At 47.7% G+C, this 11447-nt stretch overlaps 1 protein-coding gene across 1 annotated transcript in view; it reads left to right on the forward strand.

Moving 5' to 3' along the window:
- The window catches only part of CLDN1 (claudin 1), a 32282-nt gene extending 21452 nt beyond the window's left edge, over window positions 1-10830 (forward strand). The window contains exons 2-4 of the mRNA XM_063131409.1: window positions 2301-2460; window positions 4084-4173; window positions 10279-10830. Of these exons, the coding sequence (XP_062987479.1) occupies window positions 2301-2460; window positions 4084-4173; window positions 10279-10441 (413 nt within the window). The 3' untranslated portion in view covers window positions 10442-10830. The remainder of the gene's footprint in view (window positions 1-2300; window positions 2461-4083; window positions 4174-10278) is intronic.
- The last annotated feature ends 617 nt before the right edge of the window (window positions 10831-11447 follow it).

The following is an 11447-nucleotide window of genomic DNA, read 5'->3' on the forward strand; positions in this document are numbered from 1 at the left end:
CCAGCTCGCATGAGATTAGGCCGGGGCCTCGGCTCGCAGCAGGCCTCCCACCTGGCCACCAAGGGCCCCGGCCGTGCCTCGCTCATGCTCCGAACCATGGCACTGCCCCCTTTGTGGGGGGCGGGGGAGCAAGGAGGCAGAAAGGGGGGTAGTGTTACCTTGGAAAGCCCGGAGGAGTCGGGCATTACACGTTGTTACTGTTGCTTAGCAACCTGTATCAGCTGAAGCCTTTATGGAAACATACCTAAGCGTTTATATGTATAGATGAGTAGGGCTGTGCTCCGCTTCTCTTCGGGTCAGAGAAACAGAAGCGGATCGGGGTGCTTCTCCTCCCTTTAAGGTGGAGGCGAAGAGGATCGGGGGGCAGAGGAGCGGATCGAGATGAAGGCGGACCCTTCGCCTCGATCCAGAGCTCCAAAAAAAAGGTAAGGGGGCCTTACCTGGTGCTGCCACCACCTGTGCGGCCATGGCAGCAGAGCCAGGTAAGGAGGCAGGGGGAAGGGGGGGTCTTACCTGGTCCGTCGCGGCCCGTCGCCAGCTTCACTAGAGCCCACAGCTCAACCTGGAAGTGTAGGCCTTACAGTTCCGGGTTGAGCTGTGGGGCCGAACCAGGTAAGTGGTGTGCGCAAGGGGGGGTTACCTGGCCCTGTCACCACTGCCCATGCGGCAACGGCGGCGGAGCCAGGTAAGGGGGCAGGGGAGAAGAGTCTTACCTGCATCCATCTGCGGTCCAGCAGCAGCTTCAACTGAGCCTGAGGACTCAAACTGGAAGTCCTCGGGCTCAGTTGAAGCTGCTGCTGGACAGTGGATGGATGCAAGTAAGGGGGGAGGAGGGAGGGGGGCCTTACCTGGTGCTGCCCGCACCGCCGCTGCGGAACTACAATTTGGATCCGGAGCTCCGCAGCGAAGCGGACCACTGGCGAATCGGCACGGAGCAGAGCGGACCCGATCCGGAAGTTGCGGATCGGGATCCGAAGCCGATCGGGGTGTGTGTGTGTCCTAATGAGTCCTAATGAGAAGCCTCAGTTCTTCAAGAGGGCGTTTTCCCCAGTGGCCCTGATGCCTCTGGAATGGGTGGCCATCAGGGCTCCATCTTCCCGTGATTATGCTTTACTGGATTGTCCTGCAGTTGTGTTGTAGGTTTTTAGTGCCGAATTGGCCAGATGTTTTACTGCTGTTCTTTGTCGTTTTTATTAATTTTTTCCTGTCCTACGGCTGTTACTGGTTTTTATTATATGGTATTGTATTGTAATAGGTCTCCTGACCTTAAAGGCAGCTAAGAAATATTTCAAATAAGTAAATAATAAAATAAAAACTTGCAGGGCAGCCTTCCCCATCCTACTGGGGTTGATGGGAATTGCAGTCCAGCACACCTGCAGGGAGCCAAGTCAGGGAAGGCTGATGTATTATTATTATTAGTATTAGTATTAGTATTAGTATTCCGCCTTTTGCCCAATGCTGGGCCTCAAGGCGGCCTTCAAAGTTTAAAACATACATTTGAGGGGGGGACGACAAAACCATAAACGTTTAAAATACACAACAAAATTATAAGACCTTGACATAGATGGAGGGCTAGATTATTCTCCAAAGGCCTGCTGGAACAATTTGAGAACTACAAGTTCAATCGCAGCTTTTAAAGCTCAACTAAAAACTTTTCTTTTTCCTAAAGCTTTTAAAACTTGATGTTGTGCGGACTTTATACTGTTAGCTTTACCCTACCCTGTGCCTGCTTACCCTACCCTGTGCCTGTTTGCATTCTCTTCCCCTCCTTATTGTTTTACTAGGATTTTATTAGATTGTAAGCCTATGCGGCAGAGTCTTGCTATTTACTGTTTTACTCTGTACAGCACCATGTACATTGATGGTGCTATATAAATAATAATAATAATAATAATAATAATAATAATAATAACAACAACAACAGTTTTAGCCTGCTTCCGAAAGCCCATCAAGGAGGGAGCCAGCCTAGCTTCCCCGGGAAGAGAGTTCCAGAGCACCGGAGCAGCCACCGAGAAGGCCCTCTCCCATGTAGAGTATCTCCTGGCTCATTTGCTTTAAGGACAGGGAAATACAATCATTCTTCTAGGACTGTGTGCCTTAGTAGTCAAGCACAGACTTTATGCACAGAAGATTACAGGTTCGATCCTGCACATCTCTGGTTAAAAGTTTCCAGCAGACGGAAGATGAGAGAAGCTACTTTTCTTTCCGCCTGAGACCCTGGACAGCTACTGGCAGCCACGTAGACAATGGTGGGCTGAGTGGTTCAATGATCTGACTCAGTCCCATGTCTTCTTTTTCAGGAACCCTGCAGGCCACCCGGGCCTTGATGGTGATCAGCATCCTCTTGGGCCTCATTGGCTGCTTCGTTGCCATGATCGGAATGAAATGCATGAAATGCATGGAGGATGACGAGGTCAAGAAGATGAGGATGGCCGTCTTCGGAGGCATCATCTTCCTTGTCTCAGGTTAAGAGCATCTCCTTTTCTCTTTTGTGCGGTGGAGGGGGGGAACTATATCTACCAGGCCTGCTGGAACCTGGAAATTTTTGTTTTCTTGTGGGGACCTGGATGAGGAGGATGGAAAGATAGGGGACAGCTACAAGTGGCCACAGGGCCAGTATGTGCCACTGACCCAGACGTTGACACCTAACAAGTGGGGTCATAGGAGGCCAGACCTTTGGCAGCCTTGGGGGCTGATCAAAAGGAAGGTCCCAGGCGATGGTCTGAACTCCTGGGGGATTGCCTGTGAATCTCAAGCATGATAGGGCTACCCCTTGAGTTCCAAGGTGGAAGGTAGGCCAGGCATGAAAGTATTAAATAGTGGCGTCATCAGGAAACAAGCCCAGTTAGAGAGACTGAAAGAACTGGACATGTTTAGCCTGGAGAAGAGAAGATGGAGGGGAGACATGAGAGCACTCTTCAAATGCTTGAAAGGTTGTCACACAGAGGAGGGCCAGGATCTCTTCTCGATCCTCCCAGAGTGCAGGACACGGAATAACGGGCTCAAGTTAAAGGAAGCCAGATTCCAGCTGGACATCAGGAAAAACTTCCTGTTAGAGCAGTGCGACGGTGGAATCAGTTACCTAGGGAAGTTGTGAGCTCTCCCACACTAGAGGCATTCAAGAGGCAGCTGGACAACCCTCTGTCAGGGATGCTTTAGGGTGGATTCCTGCATTGAGCAGGGGGTTGGACTCGATGGCCTTGTAGGCCCCTTCCAACTCTGCTATTCTATGATTCTATGACCCTATGAAAAGAGAAGAGGAGTTGGCTTGTGATGCAAAGTCTAGGCCAGCCTCCTTCGAGCTGGCAATCTCCAGATGTGCCCGGCCACAACTTCTACCATCCCTAGTCAGCATGCCCAGGGATTATGGGAGATGCAGTCCAACACATCTGGAGTGCATCCGGTTGGAGAATGCTGGTCTAGATAAGTGGAAGATGACCCTCACAGGCAGAAGCCAAAAAGTTGGCTTGGCAAACTTTCCCCTACTTTCCCTCCTCACCGGCGGGTCCAATTATGATATGCAAACTCCAAAGGATCTGTCCCCTTTACTCTCCGCTCCCCTCAGCAAAGGGAACATACTCATGTGTGAAAGGAAATTTGCTCTGACTTTCTGCAAGGACTGGGTTGGGGACTGGGAAGAGAAACACACCTCTGGCCTCTTTCTTCAACTGCCAGCGCTTTAGATTTAAACATGGGATGGAGAAAACAGAGGAAGAGGCCATTTAAAAGGTAAAAGAAAGGGAGAAAGAAGCCGCCCCCCGGCCCCCACCACTGAGCAAACTCTGAAAGCAAGAAGAACCAGTTCCCACAACAACTCCCATTTGGAAACACTACATGTAGAGCTGCAAATTGTGGGGAGGGGAGAGACATCTTGTCTCAGTCCTGCGTCCAACAGAATTCATGTCCACACCTCGTAGGGCTCCTGTTGAGTAGGAGAGATCCTTACTCAGTGTTATACTGCTGTATTCAGATACAAGGTGACCCAGATTCCAAGTCCCACCACTTCACTCATGTCTGTGGGATCTGGACCCCTACTTTGAAGTCTGCCCTGTTGACTCGCTTATATCCCTTCATCTCTTCAACTACAGGGTTCGCTGCCTTGGTGGCCTCATCTTGGTATGGACACCGTGTCGCTCAGGACTTCTTCAACCCTTACACACCAGTCAACACCAGGTAAATGGTGCTTTTATGCAACAGTACAGGACTGAAAGGGGATGTGGAGTTCCAGAATCCATGAGACAAAAAGTTGCCCCCTGGACCACATGTATAAAATCTCCAGAAATTTCTGGATTTTTAGGGGGAAACAGGAAATTTGGGAGCGTGTACTGGATTTGTTAATACTTTGTTTTGGACCTGGAACATCCCTGCTACTGAAAATTCCACAAACATGGCCCAGAACCAAAGATTTGGGTGGGCCGTTTACTAGGGGGAAACCTTGACTATCTGAGGTTAAAAATTATTATTTATTTATTGCATTATTTACCTGTCAGTACTGAGCATGATTATATTCTTGGAGGAGAGGCAGTACACAAAATAGATTTATTCTAAACTTTTGATAGAGATATGAAGAAAACACTCGTGCCTATAAAAAAGTGATTTACTTACTGGGTTTTGATTCTGTGGAGCAGCCCCATCCTGAGCCAGACTGGCCTTGTAAACTTCTCTTCTGATTGGCAGTGACCCTCCAGGGTTTCAGATGGGAGTTTTCCTAGATCTATATGGAGTTGCTGTCAGAGACAGAACCTGGCATCTTCTGCATGCAAACCCATGTGCTCTGAGTTATGGTCCTTTTCTGTTTTGAAAGGGAATGACTTTTCTTTCCTTTCTTCCTCTTCCTCTTCTTCTTTTTCACTACTTTGAATACTTTGTTTCCTGGGAGCCTTTGAGCAGTTGAAATGGTACCAATATGGCTTACCTATAACCCAGTTAAGTGTTCGATGTATCTCTACCTTCCTTCCTCCACCCTGGTGCTCCTTTTGAACATCCATTCCACAGAAGAGACTTGATAGCTAATTTGAGCACCACTGCTTTATAAATCATAGAATCGTAGAATAGCAGAGTTGGAATGGGCCTATAAGGCCATCGAGTTCAACCCCCAGCTCAATGTAGGACTCCACCTTAAAGCATCCCTGACAGATGGTTGTCCAGCTGCCTCTTGAAGGCCTCGAGTGTGGGAGAGCCCACAACCTCCCTAGGTAACTGGTTCCATTGGCGTACTGCTCTAACAGTCAGGAAGTTTTTTCTGATGTCCAGCTGGAATCTGGCTTCCTTTAACTTGAGCCTGTTATTCCATGTCCTGCACTCTGGGAGGATCGAGAAGAGATCCTGGCCCTCCTCTGTGTGACAACCTTTGAAGTATTTGAAGAGTGCTCTCATGTCTCCCCTCAATCTTCTCTTCTCCAGGCTAAACATGCCCAGTTCTTTCAGTCTCCCTTCATAGAGCTTTGTTTCCAGACCCCTGATCATCCTCATTGCCCTCCTCTAAACACAAGTTATATTCTTCAATTGCTATATTCCAGTCATGGAAGTCATCCCACCAAATTTCAGTCATACCTATCAAGTCGTATTTGCCTTCATGTATCAAATCAAAACAAATCAAATCAATCAATCAATCAATCAATCAAAGATAATTGTGTAACTCAGCAGCACGCAGCTTGCCTGTTAAACAGTAACTGATTTTGATTCTGATACTAGAAGGATTTCCCCTTTGGCTTTAAGACTGGAGTTGGGCTAGTACTATAAGAAGAGTTTCCCAAGCTTTTGTCCTACATGGCTGAACGTGTCTTGCGACAGAATCATACTACCTGCCTTTTAAGTCATACAAGTTGCATTGCAAGATCAGGACGTGTGCTGGGATGCTTGCAGAGGCACTGAAGGATGATGATAGATTCTGGCACAGAAAAGATTTTGGCCCATGCCCATGGGCCTACAAGGCCATCGAGTCCAACCCCCTGCTCAATGCAGGAATCCACACTAAAGCATCCCTGTCAGATGGTTGTCCAGCTGCCTCTTGAAGGCCTCTAGTGTGGGAGAGCCCACAACCTCCCTAGGTAACTGATTCCCTTGTCGTACTGTTCTAAGAGTCAGGAAGTTTTTCCTGATATCCAGCTGGAATCTGGCTTCTTTTAACTTGAGCCCGTTATTCCGTGACTGAAAGAATTGGGCATGTTTAGCCTGGAGAAGAGAAGATTGAGGGGAGACATGAGAGCACTCTTCAAATACTTAAAATGTTGTCACACAGAGGAGGGCCAGGATCTCTTCTCGATCCTCCCAGAGTGCAGGACACGGAATAACGGGCTCAAGTTAAAGGAAGCCAGATTCCAGCTGGACATCAGGAAAAACTTCCTGACTGTTAGAGCAGTACTACAATGGAACCAGTTACCTAGGGAGGTTGTGGGCTCTCCCACGCTATTTATTTATTTATTTATTTATTTATTACATTTCTATACTGCCCAATAGCCGGAGCTCTCTGGGCGGTTCACAAAAATTAAAACCATTCAAAGTATAAAACAACAGTATAAAACCATAATATAAAATACAATATAAAACTCAACCAGCTTTCAAGAGGCCTTCAAGAGGCAGCTGGACAACCATCTGTCAGGGATGCTTTAGGGTGGATTCCTGCATTGAGCAGGGGGTTGGACTCGATGGCCTTGTAGGCCCCTTCCAACTCTGCTCTTCTATAATTCTATGATCCCAAAGCAATTGCAAAGCATGAAAAGATTTTTTTGAGAGGTGTTTCATCATGTAGGGAGAGCTGCAATCCCTCTTGGAAATTACCACCTCCAAGCAACTAAGCGTGAGGGGTGGTGAAAGCAAAAACCTTTTTTCCACTGGCACCAATGGATACTCAGGCAAATAGATTCTGGGCCTCAGGAAAGAGGTTTGGAGCTGGGGCCTCGCAACACCTCTGGATTCTGGTCCTCTTGGGATCCATCTCAGAAGAATTCAAAGAGATTAACCCCCACCCACCCACATACTTAAATACACCCTTTTGCAAACCGAGAAGCATGTGAGCATCGGCTACTGAATTTTTGTCACCCTCTTGCCAGCAAAGCAGGTACAAACTGCAAGATGGAAACAGAGGCCACAGCTAGACCTTAGGTTTATCCTGGGATCACCCAGGGTTCGCCCCTGCCTGAGCACTGGATCCCCTGTGTGTCACCTAGATGAACAGGTTTGACCCCTGGACGGTCCAGGGATAAACCTTAGGTCTAGCTATGGCCATAGTCTGTGTTGCCACACCTGGCTGGCTGGCTGGTTGGTTGTCATGCATCTGTCTCTACGAATGGTTCAACCAGTGGCATCAGACAGAGATTGCTTTTACCTTCACCAAAGGGCTGGTAGAAACTGAATGGAAATGAAACTTGTAGTACGGCACTAGAATATTGAACAGAGAGTTATTCATACTGCCTTGCTCTTGCAGTTTCTGATATTTCAGAGAGCGATCTACCGGGAGGTTCTCCTGAGTGAGCCCCCATTCCGTTGAATTGCCTTCTCTATCTCATCCCTGTCATATGTAATGGCTATGGCCTCCATCCTGTTCTGGCTGCCTTCTGCTTAACTTGGAGAAATTCTAACACTAGTTTTGGAGTAGGCAGATCTGCAGTGCGCAACCCTTATCACTCTGCATCATCCCCCTGACCAATGTGTGCAACAGCACGTGCGCATCAACAAAAGAGATCTTCGTCTAATCTCATAATTGCACAAGCATTCCTTTTTGCACTGTGACTTAACCAAAGACCATTTGCACTGGCGACTTGTAAGGAAGCAAACGAACGAAAGGTACATACCGAAAACTGCGGCAATCTGCACGAACAGAACCTGGATGAAGTCCAGATGTCAAAACCACCACCACCCAAAAACAAGAAGAACAGCAGATTCCAAACACATCAGTGCCATTTCAATAAAAGACCAGATAATTTGGTTGGAAGCTCCAAAAACAGGGAGAAATTTGAATGGAGAAACATATATGGGGACAGCATCAGTGGAATATGCCCTTAGTTTTACATTTTTATGTGAGATAGCAGTCTAAAAAAAAATGAAGCTAATTCTCCTGGAAACCTAGGAGACTGGCCATCACCACAAACATGGAGATACCCACAGTGGAATGGGAAGAAAGAGACTGGAGTCTTCACAGTGTTGGGTTGGCACCGCCTCCCTCCTCAATCCCGCACTTTCTCGCAAGGTGGTGTCGGACAGTCCTGACGCCGAGGAGGGAGAGTGGGGCTTGTGGGTCCCAGAGCCACCCCTGCCCCCTTCCTGGTGGGAGGCAACCAAGGGCTGGTGGCTCCCACCAGACTCCACCCCCAGGTTGGACCCAGATTGGCAGCGGAGCAACATTACATGGCAGAAGCGCCATGTTGACATTGATCCCTTGGAAAAAGTCAGGGTAAATCCCCGACTTTTTCAAGACGCAGCACTGCAGGGAAGCCCCATGGTAGCTGTGAACCTGTCCCTACGTTGTCTAACCGATGGGGCGCAGATCCACAGCCACTGTGGGGCTTTCCCCATGTGCAGACAGCCCCCTAGAAAAATGGGTTAGCTGAGTTTTGTCAGCTGGGAGGAACTTCCATATCAATTAAACCTTTGTCCCACATTAAAGCCTTTGTAAATGCTACATCTGTATTAATTTTAACAGTTGATTGACAGGAATAACCAGACACCTAAATTCCAATATGTATATTGTTGTAATACCTTTATTACCCTAAATACGCAATGTTTTGAGATAACAACAACAACAACAACAACAACAACAGTTACCTGCCTCTCCCTCTGGATCAAGGTGGGGTACAACACAAATACATATAACTAATTAAACATTTAAAACGAATATCAGAAAAACTTCCTGACTGTTAGAGCAGTACAACAATGGAATCAGTTGCCTGGTGAGGTTGTGGGCTCTCCCACACTAGCAGCTGGACAGCCCTCTGTCAGGGATGCTTTAGGGTGGATTTCTGCATTGAGCAGGGGGTTTGCCTTGATGGCCTCGTAGGCCCCTTCCAACTCTGCTATTCTATGATTCTATGAACCAGTCAGAACCCCAAAGGAGCTGCCCAAGGTGTGAATAGATTCCTTTAGAGTTCTGACTGGTTCTGACAGAATCCTGGTGCAGATTCACTGCCCCACTAACACTTGGGTGCACATGGGTATACATTTCCTGACTGTTCGAGCAGTGCGACAATGGAACCAGTTATCTAGGAAGGTTGTGGGCTCTCCCACACTAGAGGCCTTCAAGAGGCAGCTGGACAACCCTCTGTCAGGGATGCTTTAGGGTGGATTCCTGCACTCAGCAGGGGGTTGGACTCGATGGCCTTGTAGGCCCCTTCCAACTCTGCTTTTCTATGATTCTATGATTCTATAATACATTATTAAAAGCAGCACATTATTAAAAAGGCATCTTAAAATTCAACTGGGTAGGCCTGCTGGAGGAGATCAGTCTTTCTGGCTTCCTTAAATTCTGGAGGACTGTTAAGTTGATGAATCTCTCCCGGCATGCTATTCCACAACCTGGGAGCGGCAGAAGAAAAGGTCCTCTGGGAAATAGTTGTCAGCCTTGTTTTTGTTGGCTGGAGTAAATTCTTCCCAAAGGACCTGAGTGTGCGGGGATGATTGTATGGTAGAAGGTGATCCTGTAGGTAGCCTGGACCCAAACCCTGTAGGGCTTTAAAGGTGATAACCAACACTTTATACTTTGCCCGGAAACTCGATGGCCTTTTAGGCCCCTTCCAACTCTGCTATTCTATGATTCTGTAATTGGCAGCCAGGGAAGGGATTTTAAGACTGGTGTAATGTGGTCACCCTTAGGTGTACCGGTGACCAGCCTGGCTGCCATATTTTGAACTAGTTGAAATATCAGTAGCAGTGTGGGATAGCGAGACAGGAGAGAGAGTGAAAAGATCTCCAAGCAAGATGTTAAAGGTGAGGGGTGGGGGAGGGAGGGAGAAAAAAATAGTGACAATGATGAAGTCAGAATATCGGCATGTTCTGAGTGCCAGGGGGTCTCCAGACATGCAAATGACACATATGTCATGATTACAGAGCTTGGCCTGGAGGGTTGCTGCTGATAGCAAGAAAGGGGGAAATGTTGCACCCACACCCCATTTTTGAAACTATAAAACCACCTGTCATCCAGAAGTGTTTCCAAAGCGAACAGATGACCTTTGTTTTGTTGCGGAAATTAAATGCAATGAATTGGTAGCAATTGTTATTAGTTACTTTAATGATTAGCTGCTGCGATTCATTATTAATGGTTTTGCCCTCTCCCCTTTCTTCCAGATATGAATTTGGACAAGCGCTCTTCGTCGGTTGGGCAGCCGCGTCCCTGACCCTCTTGGGCGGGGCCTTCCTTTGCTGTTCTTGTCCCCGAAGAGAAACCTCCTACCCATCAACTCGGCCGTACCCAAAGAGCGCCCCGTCAGCTGGGAAAGATTATGTATAATACGGGAAGGAGTTGGAGAAACGACCTTGGCATTGAAGAACCCAAAGGGACATCGCTTTACCACTGTCCTTCCGGGAGCAAAGCGTACAGCTTTGGCACGCTTCTCTCCTTCCCATAAAATCGACGTGTATATTTATAAAATAGATATATATGTATAACCATTTCTGTTCCTGGACGGGCAGTTCTTCCTTGCCTTTCCATCTGATAAGGAAGTCCAGCCGCAAACATGTAGATACCCAAAATGGGATGGCAAGATAGCAACCAGGTGTAGGGAAAATATGTATATCTCCCTTCACTGGGAGTAAAAAAGTGACGGCCACCCAAAATGTGTCCACTTTTTCCTCTGTTTATTCTCTTAAAGTGTTTGGGCCATTGTGCGTGGCCGCGTCTGCCGTACCCATCACCCAGTCCTTTTGTATATATTTCTATACCAAGTCAACTGAAGATACCAGCGTAGCACTGGAGGCCAAATGTTCAAAATTCTTGAAGAAAGGTCTGCTTGAAAAAAATGTTTTGAATGTGTGAATGTATCTCAGTTTCCCCTCCCTCCTGTAGGCACAGAAATTAGGAAACAGGGAATAATCAAGCACAGGGCCATGTGGTTCTGCCCTCTGGTCCTAGTGGGTGGGAGTGTTTGAACTTCTCCAAGATACATGGGAAAGGGAATCCCATTCCACACCTGGCCCAAGCCACTCTGCTGCTTGAGGTGAAGGACGAGATGGCGCATACATGCAGGAAGAATGGCTGGGGGCACCACCATCCCCCCAGCATCTGCCTCCTGGGGCTGCTGCCACATTCTGCCTAATGGTAGGCCTGCTCCTGCTTGATGCTAGGAACAACTTACTGGAGACCAGGAATCCAACTTTGTTAGAGCTAGGATCTAGGTCCAAATTTTATCTGCATGAGGTTCTTGTTGCATGAATGGCCATGGCAAAATGGTTAGACTAACCCCCCCAAAATCTGTAGAATGGGAATGAGACATCATTGGGAGAATCAAGTGGGATGG

The sequence above is a fragment of the Elgaria multicarinata genome, chromosome 8 (genome assembly GCF_023053635.1).
Source record: "Elgaria multicarinata webbii isolate HBS135686 ecotype San Diego chromosome 8, rElgMul1.1.pri, whole genome shotgun sequence".
NCBI lineage: Eukaryota > Metazoa > Chordata > Lepidosauria > Squamata > Anguidae > Elgaria > Elgaria multicarinata.